Raw genomic sequence first — 20,751 nt, forward strand, 5'->3', positions numbered from 1 at the left:
TTAATTTTCCTTCTAATTAAGTAAACTTGAAGTATATCAGTGAAGGTTTACTTTCCTGGAATTGAAACATAGAATATAATGTGACTGAGTTGCTCACTAATTGAAGCAATCAGTCAAGATAATGAGGGAGGATTTTCTAGTGAGTGGTAGTGGTGGTAGGGGGATAGGGGAGACATTCAGAAATTCAAAGTAGAAGCATGATTAGTGGGTACAGACTCAGAAGGATTTGTGTTAGGCTTGGCAGGGGAGGAGTTGTGCACTCTGCACTCAGGAATGATATTTGAAAAGGTTGTTGCATACATTTTTTTCTACAAAAGTGTTTTATTCTCTCACTAAGCAGGTTTTTCTGATATGGCAACTATAGAATAACTACTGGCTTAAAATGGAAGAGTAACTGCAATTCTAATTTAAATTGAATTGTTACTTAAGGGTGAAAATTTTACTTGCTTGTTGTAGCTCTTACAAGTAAGTATGTGATCTGGATGGTGTTCAACACTCATTAATCATGTTTGCATACCTGTTTTACAGCTGGATTTTTAAATCTGGTATTAAGGTTAATTTAACATGCCTTCCAGAAAGTAAATATGTCAGTAAGTTTTGGTTTGTTTTACATACTCATTCTTCAGGTAGTTTAACTTAGTACAAATCTATACTGCATTCAAACTTTATTCAGAGTTGGTCAAGACTAGTTTCATTTCAGATTATGGAGTGATTCAGGAACACCTGGAGCCAAGATTTATGTCTTTACCTAAATTTTGAAAGTACTGTGTTTTTATAGCTCTTTAGAGGAAAGGCAGGAACTGCATTAACACTTGTTAGAGCAACAGTTAATGCAATGCTGACTAGAACTTAACCCCCTCAAATATTAATGTTAAAATGTCAAAAAATAAAAAACGGGGAGAGGACGGGGAATAAATTTCAATATTTGTTCTTAGGAAATTACTTTTTCTCCTTTATTTAAGAAGTAGTCAAGTTTTAAAGCATTTGAAAGACATTATAGTAATGTGAACAAGCTTTCCTTCTTTATTTGCTGCTGATCTGGTATGAAAAGTAAAGACCTGAAGTCCCTATCGAAGTTATTTCACTGGAATAAGTATGTGAATATTTTAAAGCCTGGCAGGTTATGTATACCAGTCACAGACTTTGAAACTGATGTACTTCTCAATTGAAATATCTCATTGAAAATTATCCTTTGGTTAGCTTGTTCTTGTGCCAGACAGATTCAGACCCAGTATGTTGGAAAGCTAGATTTCAAGCTTCAAGGATTTGAAAACATGTAGCTTTGAATGCTTTTGTATAGTATTGCTATATAATTTAGAAAAGTTTTGTCTTCATAAAGTTGTACACATATTTAAATCCTTCCTTAGAGAGAATGTGTAACCTCAGGTTCTATAATCTACACTGTGTAATTCCCTTGCTTAAAGTAGATAGTAGAAGGCCATGCGTTATAGAAGTTCTGGCAGGTTTCAGCACTTCAACCTGCTTTTCCAAACTGTTAAATATTGAAATGATACCATCTTTTGCTTTCTTTAGAAAATTTCAATCAGCTGGAGTTGCTGTTCATCACTGACAACACTCCATTCAGTATCATTTCACTTGAGTCAGGGTGATAAATCATACTCTGCAATTTCTCTCAAGAATAGAAAACCATTCCAACACTACATCTGTTAAGAATATAATGCTTGTCTTTCTGTGCAGGAGAATGTAGATTTAATCACAACAGCACCATTTAGAGGCATCCATTCTTGTATTTGAATATTTTGACTAAGCAAGATGGGTTACTTTCTGATAAGAAACGAATAAGTCTTGGGATAATCTCTTCTATTCAAGATCTTTTCTCTATGAAAAGAGATTTTGAGATATACTTGTTTAAAATACCTTCAGGAACTTGAAAGCAACAAGTGTTTCCACTGTTTCTCCAGCTATGCGAAATGTTTGGCATATCAAAATGAAGGTGATGAATTATGGTTACACAAAAGGGGCAAGCAAATTCTAGTAAGACAGTCAGCAAAAGTTGGTTTTGCAAATTCCTCCAAAATGATAAAACTTTTCCTGCTAAAAATCACCACAAAACTAGTAAAAATTATGTGTTTGAATTTTCTTTTTTTTTTTTAAAATGACAATACTGTGATGCATTATTTTTATCTGCCTCAATAAATACACTCTGGAGATAAACAATTTTTTCAGGTATTAGAGTGACCTGACAAAAGTTGGCAAATCTTATCTAAACAGACTATGCACTCTTTTTTTCCTAAGTCCCCATGACTCATTTATACATTATCTTGTCTCCTCAACCTGTATTCTTTCTGCCCCTTTCCTAGTTTGTACTCTGGACAGGTTTTGCAACCAATGTGGCCCTGTGGTGCATAGTCTGCATGCTGTGATTTGGGTTAGAATCAATTTGTCCAAATAAACTGAATACCTGTCAGTAGTTTGAATGTTTTAGCTCCCCCACATCCAGCAGCTGGCAAACTGTTGTTTTTATTAAATCTGACCCATTTAATGTTTCAGAAGTATTTGTAAACTTTCCAAATAAGTGACAAAAAATGAAAACAAATCTAGTTCCACTTATGAGGCTATCATGCAGTTAATATGAAATTAATTTGATAGTATACATTATAATGTTATAACTGTTTGTACTTTAATTTTACATTAATTTTACATTGTGGCTGTAAACTTTGAACAAAATTATGATCAACTTAAAAAAGGATCCCTAAGCACAAAGTTGTCTCTCAAGAGCCACCAGAATTCAAAAGAAATATTGAAATATAAATTCATATAATTTAGAGCTCCATAAACTTGAACAACTCTTTTTGTCCAGTTCTAACCAATACTGAGAAGCTTTTCACCCGGTCATTATCCAAAACCAACCAGCTCATTTACACAAATTTCCTTGGGGATTGGTCTGACTGATGTCCTTGGGGCCCACTTACTGCACCCATCAAGCAAGACTGGTGGCAGGATTACACGAGGGAAAGGCTGTGGATATCTACCTGGACTTCAGCAAAGCGTTTGATACTGTCTTCCACACCATCCTCCTGGGAAAAAGCTGGCATCCCACAGATTGGACAGATGCACAGTTCACTGGGTTAAAAACTGGCTGGATGGTCAGGAGCAGAGAGCAGTGCTTAATGGTGCTACATCCAGTTTTCAGCCAGTCACCAGCAGTGTCCCTCCCAAGGGCTGTCCTGTTCAGAATCTGTCTGGGTGAGGTAACTGGGTGACACTGATTTGTGAGGGAATATGGATCTGCTGGGGAGCAGGCAGGTTATACAGAGGGATCTGAACAGGCTGGTCATGGGCCAAGGCCAGTTGTCAGAAGACCAACAGGGCCAAGTGCCAGTTTGTGCCCTTGGGTCACAGTGACCCCATGCAGCACTACAGCCTGGGGCAGACTGGCTGGGAAGCTGCCCAGAGGAAAAGAACCTGAAGGTGCTGGTTGACAGATCTGGACATGAGCCAGCTGTGCCCAGGTGGCTGAGAAGGCCAATGGCATCCTGGCCTGCACCAGCAATAGTGTGGCCATCAGGAGCAGACAGGGATTTTTCCCCTGTGCTGGGGAGGACTGGTGAGGCTGTACTTCACATACTGTGTCCAGTTCTGGGCCCTCACAGCACAGGGGACATTGAGGGCCTGGAGCATGTCCAGGGAAGGGCAACAGAGCTGGGGAAGGGTCTGGAGGACAAGTCTTCTGAGGAGTGACTGAGGGAGTGGGTTGTATACCCTGGAGAAAAGGAAACTCAGGTGGGACCTTATTGCTCTCTACAATTCCCTGAGAGGAGGGTGTAGCCAGGTGGGGGTTGGCCTCTTCTCCCAAGCAAAAAATGACAGGACAAGAGGAAATGACCTCAAGCTGCATAAGTAGGGGTTAACATGAGGCATCAGAAGGAATTTCTTCAAGGAAAAGGTTGTTAAATGTTGGAACACTTAACACCACCAGGGAGGTGGTGAGTGTTCAAGAAGAGACTGGATGTGTCACTTAGTGCTCTGGTCTAGTTGACAAGGTGGTGATTGGTCAAAGGTTAAACATGTTGATCCTGGAGGTTGTTTGCAACTTAAATGATTCTGATTCTGTGACTTGCCTTTTGTGTTATGGTTCAGGACATGTAGTAGTTTTCTCAGCAGTGGGAATGCAAATATGTGTCTCTACTTTCAGGAATTTTCTTAACTACCAGTCTATAGAATGGTTCTTAAGAAATGTGGTTTACTGGTTTTTTTCCTGCTTCACAAAACTTTTCACTTCTTATTGCATTATATGTACAGCTACAAGGTAAACAGTCTTGGGAAAAGCAAATGGAATGTAAACGGTCTGTCTGAGAGCTTCCTGATGACTAGACCAGAATTTCATGGATTTTTTTTCATTGTGGCCCAGACAATTTCCTCTGGATTACTTTATAGATGTCATCACCACATGTGTTTTAAGCAAAAAATATCTTCCTTCCAAAAATAAGTAGGTACCTGTAATTCAGGGAGTGTTTTCTTCTGTGGCCACAAACAGTTTTACTGTTAGGTAAAACAAGTAAACACCAAAGAATTTTTTTTGTTTTTTTGGCAAGAGTTTTCTCTTTCTTATTTCAGGGAGCAGCATAAAGGAAGCGAGGAATGGCTGGAGTCAGAGAGGAAATGCATGGGAATATCTTAAACTGGCTATGCTGTCTGAAGACAAGACAATGAATCATGTAACTACACTCTAATACAGATGTTTGTATTCCTTTGAGGGAGGAGCTGGTCAAGTGCTTAAGTGGTTCTGCAGCACCTCTAAACTTTTTAGATGTGAAATTACAATTTATTGGACTGTGGAGTCCTTCACGGTCCCTATCAGTCTCTATCAGAATTATGTCCTCTCAGCAGTACAAAAAAAATTTTGTAATTATTTAATCCTTTGCATAAAGTCCCAAATGTAAAGCTGCATATTTTCATAGCCAGCAATTAAGGTATTGAAATATAGGTAATATAAATTTAAAAAACCCTAAAAACCAAACAAACAATCTCTACAAAACCCAATTCACATATAACCCAAGAGATAAGAAGTACTTTGGATACAAGTCTGTAGGTTACTTTTCTCCTTTTTTCCCCTTTTCCCTCCAGAAAATGTTTGGGGTTTTTTTGACAAAAGCATAAATTCATCACCCTTGACCAAAGAGTTTGTATCCAGGGAAGATATTTTGTGGGGAATGAACTGTTCTCCCTGCCACTATACACTTGTATCTCAAATGCTTTCCTGACTTGGGACCTCTGTCAACGCATAAATAAAGGGGAAAATGGGCAAGATTATCAAGTGAGTTGTAAATAATTGCTTAAAGGAGAAAGATGGGAAAATGGGGAAAATTGCTTGAGGAATACCATTTTTTGATAGATACTTACAGGTGGTAAATGTGTATATTTGCTGTTCTTCTTGAACAGTCCTTGCTGAGAGAGTTTATATGCATCAACTACTTTCCCTGATTTAAACTGTTTTACTAATTTTTGTCTCCATTCAAGTGGCACAGACAATTAAAATGAGGATGCTTTTATTTGCAAGGCGCATACAGTAATTTCACGACTATAAGGCACACCCTTTTGACTAAAATTTTCCCTCGAACCTGGAAGTGCACCTTATAGTCCAGTGTGCCTTATATGATGTACAAAGTTCCAACATTTGCCAAACCAGAAGTGCGAGCCGCAATGGGGGGGCGGTGCTGTGGGAGTGCCGAGTCGCAGGTGGGGAGCGTCACCGGCCAACCCCCTCTGTGCAGGCTGGGTGTCACTGGCCAGCCCCCAGCCAGCCCCCGCAGCGCGGGCTAGGCAGCGCCAGCCAGCCTTAGGCCAGCGGCAGCCGCACAGGGAGAGAGGGAGCAGCAAGCCCCCAGCCAGCCCCCGCAGTGCGGGCTGGGTGACGCCAACCAGGCACTGACCAGGCACCAGCCAGCAGCAGTTGCACAGGGAGAGAGGGAGCAGTCAGCCCCCAGCCAGCCCCCGCTGCACGGGCTTGGCGGCACCGACCTGGCACCAACCAGCTCCCAGCCAGCAGGAGCCACACAGGGAGAGAGGGAGCAGGCAGCGCTGTGCCTTCCTGAGCCGCGAATGGTCCCGAGCTGCCCTGAACTGCAGCAACCCCGAGGTGTGAGCCGTGGCCGCCCCAAGCCGCGGCCACCCCGAGCCCTGGCTCGCCAGCTGGGGGCGAGCGGGAGTGCTGCGCACCGCGCACGGGGAGGGCGCTTGGGGCTGCATTTAAAGGCTACACCAATCTGTGAAAAATGTTTGCAAATTGAGCACATGTCACTAAACTCCACGATCGCAGGATTCCATTACTTATTTGTTACTTTGTTGTGCACGGCACGGATCTTCGCGGAAAAAAAAGTGTACCTTATAGTCCAGTGCGCCTTATGGTCGTGAAATTACTGTCCTTTGCTCTGGTTTTCTCTGAACTGTTTCATGTTTTCTTTCTAATGTCTTATTTTTTTCCAGTGGTCTTTTGAACACATGCTCACCTGCTTTAGAGGATCCAAAGCCACTAATAAAAACACCCCATAATATATAACAGATGCAGAAGTGAATATAAGTGGAAACAGTTGAATAAGGGGAGCAGACCCAGAGCTGTCATCAAGCTCTTCATAGTCACTAGATTTTTTTTCACCTGCTCATGCAGTGTTTGCTCAAGACTTGTTGGCAGTGACTATACATTTCATCTCTCACCATTTTTTTACCCCTCGACCTCACAGGCTTTTTCTGAGAGTTTGTGAGTATAATAAATTCATCTTTAAATCCTGCTGAATGTGCTAAACAATGTAAAGTGGTTGTCATTAAAAAGACAAATTTATGTGCTGCCAATATTTAAACTGGGACCTCCTTCTAAAATTTTTGCTTGGAGATTTTCTGGAATCCTTCCAGCTTTTGAGAAACTGGTGTGGTAGGGTGAATGCCAGCTTGGTGAGGAGACCATTGGAGGGCTAGAAGATCTGATTATTTTTCTTTATAAACAAAATGCATTTTGGGAAGAAATACAGAAATGCCATTTGACAACATTTTATGCAGTACTTGGAGTGTGTGGCCTAGTCGCGGTAAAAATACAAAACATACCTGTTGAAAATGCCACGGTTCTGAGTGTAAACTTTAGAGCAAAAGAAAATTTATCTTTCTTCAAAAATGTTTTTGGAAGCAATTGGTGTTTGTTGTTCTCTACCTGCATGTGAAAGGTGTGTTCACAAAACTTTTTCTGGATGTGTGAAGAAAGTTTGGGCAAGATGGCTTTAAACAAGATGCGGAAAAGCTTTGATTTGGATACAAAATTAAGTACTCCAGAAACTGTAATTTCATGTGTCTTCCTTTCCTTCCAGGAGTGTTTTCAGATTCTGTTAAACACACCAGGCTTTGTTGTTTAATGTTCTTTGTGGATACAAAAAAAGAAAGTAGAGGCTATAGCATGTTTAGAATCTAAGAGCCGATATGTAATAATAGTCAGTTGTATTTTGCATTGTGAGTTTTATCTCCATTTGTTGGTTGTAATAATGTAGTTGGACAGTAAACTTAGGGAAGATGGACCTTCTTGGTGGCACATCAGTATAATTCTCGTGTTAAATCAGAACGCTTAGAAGGGAGTTGTCAATTTGGATTCATTTAAGTTCTGCTTACATGTCCTACAATACTTAGCAGTACAATGTTGAGTGTGAAATAATCTATAGACACAAATATTTTTTTAGAGGATATGTGATCTGACTGTCTCTGTTGGCAGCACAGAGAACACAATTCAGAGTACAGAGAAAAATAATTTTGATCTCCTTCCCTTTTTCTGTCCTCTTTCCATTACCCCACGTGAAATAAAATGCAGTGCTCCTAAGAAAAAGTTATAGCTTTGTGGGTTTTTTCCCAGCTAAGTTAACAATAGCATTTCTGCAGTTGTTCGGTGCATGTTCAAAAGAGTTTTGTATTTTGTGGTGTTTATTGATTTGATCTATTTGTGCTCAGTATGATTGTTTGATTTTCTTTCTAGAACTGAGCTACAGGGTCTTCTGCTTTCTGTTCCACAGACCTCTTGAAATTGCACATCTTTCTTTATTATGCAATTTAGTGTCACTTGCCTGTTCAGAGACACAGCAGGACAGCAGTGAAAGTCAGTTTGTCATTTTGTTATACTGTGCACTTCCTTTCTCCCTGCTTAGTACATGCCTTTAAATAAAAGTTTAGACTAGCTCTGCTATAGAGATACCTGTCTCTGTTTGTTCACAGATGCTTTGTATTGGACATACAGACAAATTATAAGTGGAATTTTATTCTCTTTTGTTTGCAACCTCTTTAGTTCTATGTGGTTGATAGTTTTTAGTATGCACAGAAATAAGCACGCATGAAACATATGGATCCAAGTGCTGACCTCAGTTACATCACTGTAAATCTGGACAGGAACTGTTATCATTCAGTTTTATGCTGGTGCTATTAAGATAAAGAAAGGGAGTGATTTATTAGTGATGAACGGAGCTTTTATAGCCATCTCAGTCCTGCACAAGTTTATAAGGTTGTTTAAGTACCAATACTCACAGATTTAACTCCTTCTTTTATTATGTGTAAAAATCTCTAAGGCAGGTCATTCCTTGCATAGTAGGCGAATGGTATGTAAGGGTGTATTAATTAAAAGTCCTGTAATTTGAAGAAATTACTTATTGGATTTTCTTTATGTTCTCAGAGCTCTTGTGCAATCCTTAATTCAACTAGTTTATTATTTTTTAGGCAATATTTTTGTCTGATATGTATCACATTAAATTATTATATCCTCAGCTGGAAATAGGACAGTGAACATGTTTGTAATTTTTCAGGTATACAGACATATAAATGTGTTGTGACACATTTTCTGGATGCCTCAAGAAATTTTAACATTTCAACATTCGAAAATGAGGGAGGGAGGCATGAGGAAAACTTTTTTCAGGGGTTTTGATTGTGATTCAGAATTATCACTGCTGCTTGGTCTCTTCTTGTCTTTTCATTCATAGCTCATTCTGTATTTATTCAAGCTGTACTGTAAGAGACATAAACAGATAAATAAATTTGCTCATGTAGAAAGAATAAAGAATAATATATGCGAAGAAAAAACACTTCAGTCTAAAAACTTTTTGTCTTGGTTACTTTAAATATTTAATGAGCAGAAAACGCTATGATCTTTTGAATGGTGTCTAAATTGACTAGCCTTGTGGGATATACCTAATTATTTTATTGATGAATGTTTTGAGCATTTTGAACGTTTTTTAATGTGCAAAAATGAAACTTTTCTGAGAAAACTGCCAATAAAATAATTTTGATTTAAAATTCACAGAAAAGGCAAGAATGACTGCTGTTATAAGGCCTGATACTGCACCACTGAAGTCAGTGATGATATTGTCTTGTTCACTAATCACTGACTCTGAATAAACTGTACAATTTCTTTTTAAAAGGGCGCCATAGTAATTTCATATTTAAGAGAATTGGAAGGCTCAAGATATATTTATCAACCTCATCAGGAAAAAAGTAAATTTTTAGGAGGAACACTTAAAAAAATAAACATTTCAAAGAAGGTTTCTGGTTTCTGCATTCTGAAAAACTGTTCAATGTGCAGGAGTATAGCAATGAAAATATTGAGTGTATCATTTTTCCGTTAATATAAGCAACATATAGGAGTTTTTCTGAGAGACACATATAAATACATGCAAAGTCAAGGCCTTAAAAAAGTCGAGAAATGCTTAGCTTTCTTGATGCTTTTCAGAGCAGGCATTACTTTTACTTACCTGAAAGTGGGTTTTATCTTGACATACATATATAAAACTTTTATGAGTTCCCAAGAATCTGTGAGAAATTATGTAAGTATACTCTAGGGGAAAGGGGCACAAAACCCCCTAAAGGTGGATGTTTAAATAATACAGAGAAATTGTGAACTGACATCAAATCTTTATTGACCATCTTATGGAGATGTGGGCCTTTCAAACACAATGAATTGAGAGCTCTAAGTCAATAAAAATAGATCTTCAAATATTTATGTATGAATATTGGGCTTATACAGTAATGATAGCTATCAGAAGGATGCTGCACATTTTCAGACCTACCATTTTCTGTGCTGGTGTGCTACACATATGTTTCTTACTTATTTATATAGTGCCAAGTCCTGTGTTTGAAGTGGAAATTATTTGATGAAGATTTTTTTATGTACACTATTAAAACATGTTATACATTATCCAAGACAAAGACAGAGATAGCTGGCATGTTGTGGTACAGAAAGTATATTTGGTCTTAGACCAAGTGTAAAGATATACATTTATGGGTATATATTGTTTCAAAAGATTGGATGTTTCTATTAAGTAATTATTTTCATACTTTTTACCATTTATTGAAATTTAATAAACAAGTGGGTTCAGAATTTCTCCCATTTCTACCTGGATTTATTCTATCTTGTCTTGAAACTCCCCCATAATCTAATTCCACTTCACTTTCCTCTCTTGTGCCAAAAATCCCAGACTGTTTTGGATATTGACCTATCTTGGACATCAGTACATTCCCCAAAGTGTCTCTGAAAAAAATAACTTCATGCAATATAATATTCATATATAATTAATTGAATAATATTTATTCAAACAAGTAAACCAACTGCATAAAACTTTCCTAAGAATTCGTGGTTGTTTCTCACAACTGGATCTGCTGCAGGGGGGGATGAGGATTTCTGACTTGGCCAGAATGTGATGCCACAGGTGCCCTTGTAGAAGAGCCTGAGGAGAGAGGAGGGAAGAAGTCCAGGATGTGTACAGACTAATTCACATTCTTAGATAAGTAAAAATTTACAATTATTTCTTATATTCAAAAGCATTTAAGCAACTTTACAGTTTTAAAAAACTAAAGTAGTATTTGTCTTTGGAAGCAGAAGTTTTACCTTCCCACTTGGTTTCAAAGCACAACAACTTCTGCATTTTATCACACATGTAAATTTAACAGGCAGGCCAACTTAATAGGCTCTGCAGAAAACGATCCTTTATTTGCAGGATAAAACCAGCATATTTTTGATAGAACTGTGCTTGTTACTAATGCAAGCTCCAGCTCAACCCAGCAGCTGTAAAAGAAATTAATTCACTGAAGTTCCCTCTTAAACCAGCACCTTGTGGATAGAGAACTACTTGGGTATTTCTTGGAATTTGTTTCTGATTTTTAAACGTATGACTGAAATAAAAAATAGCTGAAATAAAAAAAGGAATTTTGTGATTGGGAATTTCACTTCTCTCCAGGCATGTGGTTCTCCTCGATGTCATAAGGATGATTCTAACTTTAATTTTACATTCAATTGTGACTGTAAAAGCCTTGACAGATTTCAGTCAGAAATACAGTAGTTTTTTTCCTTCTGAAGTGTACCACACTGAGGTGGGCAAAATTTTATTAAGATTTTAAGGTCTCTTTATCACTTTTAATGTCATAAAATCCTATGTCATAGCAGCTAATTTTTATGCTACACACTTGAACTCTCCACTTACTGACACAGAAGATCTCTTTACTCTTCCAGTAGTGAATATTATTTCTGTCTTGTGTAAACCTGTTAGTTGATTCTCTCATGGTTCATCATAATTAAGGAGGTTCTTATAGGTTGTTGCAATTTTCACTCAAGTAAAACATCTTCCATGTCTTCCTCCTCACTTTGACCAATAATCTTTTCTGCCCCATACATAATGGACAAAAGTTGGCTTGTTTGTGTTTTGGGGGCAAACAGGACCAAAATTGTCTTTTTTGTGGCATTCAGGATCTTAGAATTCAATATTCCTGCTGAGGACAATAAAGGAACATTCTCTTAATAAAATGATATATACTCTTCATGAGCTTCATGCCTATATTTTTTTTATGGCTGTTTGGGGAATATAATGTGCACCAAGACATATTCATATTCATAATGGCCTGTGGAAGTGTGACAGAGAGGGATAAGGGGGAAGATTTAGGAAGACTGGCTTGAAGATGGAGAAGGTCCAGGTAAAAACGTGGAAGACTGAAATACATACAGTAAATTCACGAATACAAGCCGCACTGAGTATAAGCCGCATCTCTGGGTGTTGGCAAATATTTCGTTCTTTGTCCATAAATAAGCCGCACCCGAGTATAAGCCGCTCTGTCATTTGCAGCGAGGACCCACGTGCAATAAAGTTGCCAAATAGTAACAGAACGGTGGCAGGGCAGGGTTTACTGGCTCAGCTTGGGCTGTGCAGGCTCGGCCCGCTAGGGACTGCTGACGGGGCCAGGTGGCCCAGCCCGGCGCTGCCGCTCAGCAGGACCACTGGGGACCAGCCGCCGCTGCCACTGGGCTCGGTCACCACGGCCCGGCGCTGCCCTATGGTGGCAGGCAGGGACGGATCCCCCTCCGCTCCCGCGGCAGCGGGCAGGGACAGAGCCCCCCGCCGCCTCCCCGAGCCGCGGCAGTGGTGGCCCGGGTCCCCCCACTCCTCCCCAAGCCGCAGTAGTGGCGGCCCAGGTCCCCCGCCGCCTCCCAGAGCCGCGGCGATGGCAGCCCGGGTCCCTCCCCTCCTCCCCGAGCCGCGGCAATGGCGGCGCGGAGCCCCCCCGTCTCTTCCCCGGGTTGCGGAAGAGGAGGGAAGGAAAGAGAGCTCTCCCTCCTCTCTCCCCGCCCCCCGTGCTGCCTGCAGGCAGCCAGGCTCCACCCACGGTGCAACAGAGTAACAATTTGTAACAATCGCAAAATGCCGACTTTGCAGCTGCTCAGCTCGGCACTCTGGCTGGCACTTCGGAGGTTGTAAATGTCAGAAAATTATTCACATATTAGCCACTCCTGAGTATTAGCCGCATTTCCGGTTTAGGAGCAAAATATTTTTCAAATTGGTGCGGCTTGTATTAGTGAAATTACTGTATATTGAACTCACAGCCCAAAGGAGAGACATCAGAGCACATTTGCAAAACTTCAGACTTAATTCCAGCTGCAGTTTTGCCGCAGTCACTGTTCCTGATGCAGAGTTTTGTACTCCGTGTTACAGTCTTTTTCTTTTTTAACTTCTATGGGTGGTCCCTTCATGATCATCAATCTCAATAACAAAAAAAATCAATGAAAATAAAAAATTAAGCAAGTTGTCATTCTTTTGCTGAGTCTATCTGATAGAAGATGATTTGAAACTGATTAATGTTTATTTACCAGCCCTGAGTGAAAAATGCATACCTTGTGTTTCTTACAGCTTACAGTGGAATGGAAGTGGGTTTTAACCTGTAAAGGGTGATGAAGTGCTTCCTTCATGTTTGCAGTGGAGTTATTCCCACTCTGACCATGAATTCTGCTCAGTGACAGCTCCTCCAGGGTGAGAAATGTTATACCGGTGTTATTGGGGCATTATTTGATATGCTGAGCAGGTGCTCTTTAAATTGTAGGTGAGCGTATGTGTTTGAAAGGGGGATTTTAAAAATATGGTTCTGAAAAATGAGAACATTCCAATTGGTCACAGCTGCATTCAGTGCAATATGATTTTTTTCTCTCTGAGCCGCTGGTTTTATCTGAGTTAATCATTGAAGTACTAATTTGGTGCAGAATCTGTCTCATAATTTTAATGTTATATAGAATAATTATTTGAAATTAAAATTATATTTCCTATTTAACAAAATAAAAATGTTTACCTGTCTGATAGGTAAAAGCAGTGTACTAAAAGAAAAGGAAGTTTCCTCTTGAGTGGGTGTTTCATGCAAGAAAGCTTATCAATGGAAAATGGATACTTTCCACAAGATGGCAGTGTAGGTGCATTTTTTTAACTTTCCTGAGCTAAAATAAATTGTTTTGTAAAACTCAAGAGAGGATTAGTGGTAAGTTAGCCATTTATTACTAAAAATAGTTACTAAATGTTGTATTAGTGTAGTTATTAGTAGTGTATCAGATCCTAGGTGATACAGAATTTCAGTAATTTCTATTGCCACTGGGTTTTAGTATCGTTTATTTGAAATACATATAACTTTTTTCTTGCCATTTGTTTTGTGGTTGGAAGACATAACCACTCTAAGCAATGAGCATATTATGTTTTGAAAAAGCTGATAAAGTCGAATCTTGCAAGATGGAGAGTTAATGCTACATTTTCAAATGCTGAATTTGATTCACCAAAAGTTTGAAAACAGACTTCTGTGCATTATTGTATAGTCAGAATTTCTACGTGTGTAGTCCTGGTGTCCTTTCCTTGGATACCCATTTATCTGTGTGTGAATTCTTAAAGGCCTCATAATGCATTCTGTCCCTACTTATTATTAACTGCTCTCTATGTTACAAGCTTAAAAGCAAGGTAGGATTCTCTTAAATAATAGAAACTGTGATTTGAAACCATTCCCTGCATGCTGCTTGGGTTTTTTTGGCTTTTTTTGTTGTTGTTGGTTTTTTTGGTGGGTTTTTTTTTGTTGGTTTTTTGTTGGGTTTTTTTTACTAAATGCATGGAGATAACTTGGTGATATCTTTCTCTATTCAGTCTAATAAAAGTTTCTCGCTCTTAAGTGCAAGAGCTGGCTTTTGCACACAATGCTAAAGCATTTGCTGTTAAGTGATCTTATTTGTAAAATATAAGTAATTTAATTTTTTGGAATTTAAATAGACTAAGCTCCCTCCACCTGTTTTCCCGAGTACTTGAAAAGGCTGGAAAAGAATAAAAGTCAAACCAAGGTCAGTGTTCCTTGTCCAAATAGGGTATTAAGAGTGTATTGAATCTCTAGTGTACAATTTCTGTTGATTTCAGGTTGTAAGATTATCATTGAAGTGATATAAAGTTTCTCAGATTTTTTTTTTTTTTTGAGCAATGTATGGTTACTAGATGATTGCTACACACTTCAATCTGTCAGTGTAACAAACTCAATTATGTTTTAAAATCCCATTAATTTCCTGTTAAACTGGTTTGTTCCAACTTGAGGGTAGCAATAATGAAAAGCCAGAATGTGAAGATTTAGACTACAACTTGATTTGGTTGCAGCCATGGGAAATTGTAAGAAAATGGAGGGGTTCTTCAGTAAGAAGGAACCATCTTTCATCACCATCTAAAATGTAATGTTGTTTTTCTCTGTTGAATACCTTGCCATGTTGTAGCTGTTCACAAAATCTATTCTACAGTCATGGAGTCCTAACAAGTTTATCTTTGTCCTTTTGGCCTATTTCTTATCCGGCTGGCACAGCCAAATCTGTGTGTGTTTCAGGAAAGTGTTGAGGCTTTTAGTGCTTTACACAGGTATGTTACTGATTAGCAATACAGCTGTTTTGTGTTTTATATGTCTCCACAATTGTAGTAAGGATGGAAAGGACAACTCTGCAGCACACGGAAGATAGAATATGTTTGATTTATCCTAGCAACCAGTGACTTCGTCCAAAAATGTTTATTATTTTGGTGCTCAGTTGGATTTGTGTTATGTTACCTACGTTATAATACAGTTTCAATATACTTCTTCAATTTATGTCACCTTCTAATGTTCAGGAATTTTACTAGTTGACTGACAATTATTGTACTCAAAAGTATTTGGTAATATGTTTGTCAGTGAAGTAATGGAAATTTACTGTACAGGTTAACTACTGATGTTTGTTTAATAGATTTCAGTACCTTGTTGAGGTCTCAGTCACTGCCTGAGGAATTTACAACCAAAGATACATAGAGATAACAATCCACATTGAGTTTACTTGGCTGAAAATTGTTAGCCAAACCAAACATAGACACATCAAGCATGACAGATAGCATATAACTTGCATTCCAGTGTTAGTGAGCCAGTGAAAATAATTCAAACTTATAAATTAAATACAGGAAAAGTTAAATTGAAATAAGAACCAGATGAATACTGTGGAAAACAAGGTTGCTCTCATTGACCAGTGAAAACTTTAAAAGGAGCAGATTTTTTATATTAAAAAATGATATAAAAGTTGGAGATAGGATTATTGATTATTCAGAGCAAACTGTTTACATAGAGAAGCAACCCAGAAAGGGTTGAGCTTCAGTATTGTGTATAAAAGTCAGGACGAGAGAACTAATGTTTAATACCAGGAGATTTTCAGTTATTCCTCAGCATTTTGATGAAAGAACTGATATGTACTTTGTGTAAGACATTACTTTTTTGATTGCCTTCAGAATACAGTAATTTCACGATTATAAGCTGCACCATTTTGACTAAAATTTTGGTCCGAACCCAAAGTGCGGCTTATAATCAGGTGCGGCTTATATATGGACAAAGAACAAAAAGTTGCTGTTTTAGTTTGGAGGACAGGTGTCTGCTGAGAAAGGCAGGAGCTTCTCTTTGAAATGGAGAATGTAAGCCTCTTCCATCCAAATTATTATAATTTTGAAATCAAGGGGCAAAGATGTGGGAATTAGGAATAACAGTTCTTTTCTAGGGAAATTAAAATAGAAATACAGTGCTACAAAGAAACAAACTCCAAACCCTGACAGAGTCAGAGTACAACCTGACACCCCATCGGGCAGGGTGTTGGTAGCAGTTTGATTAAATGGTGGTTGCAGTCCCCTTGCAGTGACAGATGTGGTTCAGTTGAAGCAGTGCTCCTATAGAAGGTGCAGTTTCCCTCTGAATGTCCAGTGGTGATGTGGAGAAATCCGGTTTTCCTCTGGAGTCCAGTGGAGAAAGGGGCTACCTTAGTGTCCCAAAAACTCTGTTTTTATCTTGGTAGGAAATGTTGGGCTCTTCCCCCTGGCTGGAGCAACTTCCAATGGGATGAAGTAATTTTATCAGTCACACAGTGGGACTCAATGGGCCATTAGCAGAAAATTACAGTAATTTCACGAATACAAGCCGCACCAATTGGACCAAAATTTTGGTGGAAACCCGGAAGTGCGGCCAATATTCCGGGGCAGCTAATATATGAACAATATTATAAAAGCTGCCAACACGGAAGTGAGAGCCCGCGGCAACCCCAAGCCAAGCTGGAGCCCGGCCGGCCCCGGCAGAGGTGGGAAAGCCTGGCAGAGGTGGGACCAGCAGTGTGGGGGGTGGGCAGCTGAGCCTGAGCCAGCAGGGCGGGGCAGGGAGGGCGGCAGAGCCCGGACCAGCATGGCGGGGGAGCCCGGGAGAACTGGGGCTAGCAGTGCAGGGGAGCATGGCAGAAGCAGGAAACCCGGTGGGTGGGGCTGCCTGGCAGGAGGGGAAGCCCAGCAGAATCGGGACCAGCAGCGTGGGGGAGCCCGGTGGTGCGGGGGCCTGCAGTGCCGGCCAGGGCGAGGAAACGCTGCAGTGGTGCAGACGGGAGGGGGTGGCCGGCGAGCCTGGCGGCGGCCGCCCCACCGGCAGGGCGAGCAAACGCGGCAGCAGGGCGGTGCTGATGGGAGAGGGGGGCCAGCGAGCCCGGCAGCGGCGGCAGCCCTGCCGACCTGGCGAGCAAACACAGCAGCGGGGCAGTGCTGACGGGAGAGGGGGGACAGCAAGCCCGGCGGCGGCGGCAGCCCCGCCGGCTGGGCAAGGAAACGCAGCGCGGGGCAGCCGGCAAGCCCGGCGGTGGCGGCAGCCCTGCCGACCTGGCGAGCAAATGCGGCAGCGGGGCAGTGCTGATGGGAGAGGGAGGCCAGCGAGCCTGGCAGCAATGGCAGCGCTGCCGGCCTGGCGAGCAAACGCGGCAGCGGGGCGGTGCTGATGGGAGAGGGGGGACAGCGAGCCTGGCGGCGGCGGCAGCCCTGCCGGCCAGGCGAACAAACACGGCGCGGGGCGACCGGCGTGCCTGGCAGCAGCGACGGCAGCAGCCCTGCTGGCCGGGCGAGCAAACGCGGCGCGGGGTGGCCAGCGAGCCCAGCGGCGGCGGCTGCCCTGCCAGCAGGGCGAGCAAACGTGGCAGCGGGGTGGTGCTGATGGGAGAGGGGGGACAGCGAGCCCGGTGGCGGCGGCAGCACCACCTGACCAGCCCCACCGAGCCATGGCGTTGAGCTGGGCCACCCGGCCCCGTCGGCAACCATGAGCGGACCGAGCCTGCCTGGCCCCGCCCTGAGCCAGTAAACCCCACTATGCCGTGATCCTGTTACTAATTGGCCAATTTGTGAAAGCTGCGCACGGATTCTCGCTACAAACGAAAGTGCGGCTAATATTCGGGGTGCGGCTTATTTATTGACAAAGACAGCAACATTGTCGACGCACTGAAAGTGCGGCTTATACTCTGTGCGGCTTGTATTCGTGAAACTACTGTACTCGCTGCATGAAGGATTGGTTGTGAAAAGATAAAGAACAATGTCCCGCCTTGTTTCAATGGATGGCCCATTAGCAGAATATCTCCCAAGGAGACCAGGATCACTGCCCCCACCCTCAACAGATGGTGATAGAATAGATACCTTTTATCACACTCTGTATTGTAACATGCGGCTTATAATCAGGTGCAGCTTATATATGGACAAAGAACGAAAAGTTGCTGGCACCCGGAAGTGTGTCTTACAACCAGGTGTGACTTATAATCGTGAAATTACTGTTCATTTTTTTCCTGAAGGCAATTTGTTTCATTTAGTTTATTGGGTCAATGAGGCCCAGTCCTGGAGCCGAGTCACAAAGTATGCCAATTTCTTGGCAAGCTCAATGCCAACCTGCTTGATTCTCAGTTTTCTCTATTTCAGAACATACTACTTCATCACATCAGTGTCAGTACTTCACAGAGCATTCAAGTGCAAGATCTGCATAGTTATGTGGGCTAAAATAAACAATTGAATTTTAATCAGACTTAAAGCTGTCCTTTTGTATTTTATCCAACACTGATACTGATGTATTTTATCACTTACAGAGAATTACTGTACATAAATTGAAGGTCTTGTCAGTAAAACCATCGTTATCTATGTCACAAAATTATTACAGATCCATTGTCAAGGTCACCTCAATTCTTCTTCAGTTTTACTGAATAGATTTATATTGGCTTTGTGCAGTTAGATGGAAAAGATAAAACACAGCAAATAATTTGTTTCTTTATTTTCAAATTTGAAGATTAATAAGGTAGATGAATTGAGTGAATCCAGATTTACCTCATTCATCTTCAAATGTGCTCATTTGTTCAGATGGCAAAAGCTTCATCAGAAGAGAAAAGAAATTTGAAGGGGAAAGCTATGTGCTATAAGGAAAGAATCTTTTTTGTCTCAAGAGTTTGTAAAAGGAATTTTGGATTACAAAACCCAGACAAGTAGCTTCAGGAGCTTTATTGACATGAATTTCAAAGGGCAAAAGCAAACCACTTTTAAACACTGGTAAGTAGAATGAAGAGTCTTCAGAATAGTTAAAAAAAAGTAGGTACTGGAACAAAATTATAAGGAGGAAGGCTTAGAGAGCCTTTTCAAAAAGGAGACATGGTGTATGGGGTAGAGGAAAAATACATTACTCTCTACAATTACCTGAAGGGAGGTTGTAGCTGGTGGGGTTCAGTCTCTTCTCCCAGGTAACAAGCTATAGTACAAGAGGAACTGGCCTCAAGTTGTGCCAGGGGAGATTTAGATTGGATATGAGGAAAAATTTCCTCACCAAGAAGACTGTCAAACACTGGAGTAGGCTGCCCAGGGAAATGGTTGGGTCAACATCCCCAGAGGTATTTAAAAGAGATGTAGATGGGTGCCTGGGGTCATGGTTTAGTGGTAGACTTAGAAGTGCTGGGTTAAGGATTGGAATAGATGCTCTTAAAGGTCTCTTCCAACCTATATGATTCCATGATTATTGAGTGATCCAGAGCGTGGGAGAATATGCACATGGTCCTTGCACAGAACAGGACACCAAACTTAATGAAGGTACAGTAATTTCACGAATACAAGCCGCACCAATTTGACCAAAATTTTGGTGGAAACCCGGAAGTGCGGCTAATATTCCGGGGCGGCTAATCTATTAACAAAATTCTAAAAGCTGCCAACACGGAAGTGAGAGCCCGCGGCAGCCCCAAGCCAAGCTGGAGCCCGGCCGGCCCCGGCAGAGGTGGGAAAGCCTGGCAGAGGCGGGGCCAGCAGTGTGGGGGGCGGGCGGCAGAGCCTGAGCCAGCAGGGCGGGGGAGCCCGGGAGAACTGGGGCTAGCAGTGCAGGGGAGCATGGCAGAAGCAGGAAGGCCGGCGGGTGGGGCTGCCTGGCAGCGGGGGAAGCCCAGCAGAATCGGGGCCAGCAGCGTGGGGGAACCCGGCGGTGCGGGGGCCTGCAGTGCCGGCCAGGGCGAGGAAACGCGGCGGCGGTGCAGACGGGAGGGGGCGGCCGGCGAGCGTGGTGGCGGCGGCGGCAGCCCTGCCGGCGGGGCGAGCGAAAGCGCCGCCGCGAGCCGCGAACCGCGAAAGCGCCGCCGCGAGCCGCGAACCGCGAGCCGCGAAAGCGCCGCCGTGAGCCGCGAACTGCGAGCCGCGAAAGCGCCGCCGCGAGCCGCGAACCGCGAGCCGCGAAAGCGCCGCCGCGAGCCGCGAACCGCGAGCCGCGAAAGCGCCACCGCGAGCCGCGAGCCGCGAAAGCGCCGCCGCGAGCCGTGAACCGCGAGCCGCGAAAGCGCCGCCGCGAACCGCGAGCCGCGAAAGCGCCGCCGCGAGCCGCGAAAGCGCCGCCGCGAGCCGCGAACCGCGAAAGCGCCGCCGCGAGCCGCGAACCGCGAAAGCGCCGCCGCGAACCGCGAAAGCGCCGCCGCGAGCCGCGAACCGCGAAAGCGCCGCCGCGAGCCGCGAGCCGCGAGCCGCGAAAGCGCCGCCGCGAGCCGCGAGCCGCGAACCGCGAGCCGCGAGCCGCGAGCCGCGAACCGCGAGCCGCGAAAGCGCCGCCGCGAGCCGCGAAAGCGCCGCGGGGCGGGCGCGGCGCGGGGCGGGCGCGGCGCTCGCGAGGCGCGGCGCGGGGCGAGCGAAAGCGGCAGCG

At 42.7% G+C, this 20,751-nt stretch overlaps 2 protein-coding genes across 3 annotated transcripts in view; one reads left to right on the forward strand and one right to left on the reverse strand.

Annotated features, from left to right (window-relative positions):
* The window catches only part of CEP44 (centrosomal protein 44), a 38,076-nt gene extending 29,081 nt beyond the window's left edge, over nt 1-8,995 (forward strand). Inside the window, exons 9-10 of the mRNA XM_033061386.2 lie at nt 4,579-4,679; nt 6,448-8,995. Of these exons, the coding sequence (XP_032917277.1) occupies nt 4,579-4,679; nt 6,448-6,513 (167 nt within the window). The 3' untranslated portion in view covers nt 6,514-8,995. The remainder of the gene's footprint in view (nt 1-4,578; nt 4,680-6,447) is intronic.
* A 257-nt stretch (nt 8,996-9,252) lies between these two features.
* HPGD (15-hydroxyprostaglandin dehydrogenase) overlaps nt 9,253-20,751 on the reverse strand; it is a 66,584-nt gene continuing 55,085 nt past the window's right edge. Inside the window, exon 5 of one of the 2 annotated variants that reach the window (XM_033061285.1) lies at nt 9,253-10,700. In XM_033061285.1, coding sequence (XP_032917176.1) covers nt 10,618-10,700 — 83 coding nt within the window. In that variant the 3' untranslated portion in view covers nt 9,253-10,617. The remainder of the gene's footprint in view (nt 10,701-20,751) is intronic. The other variant, XR_004418060.2, reaches the window with a different exon arrangement.

This window comes from Catharus ustulatus, chromosome 5, assembly GCF_009819885.2.
Source record: "Catharus ustulatus isolate bCatUst1 chromosome 5, bCatUst1.pri.v2, whole genome shotgun sequence".
Taxonomy (NCBI): Eukaryota; Metazoa; Chordata; class Aves; order Passeriformes; family Turdidae; genus Catharus; species Catharus ustulatus.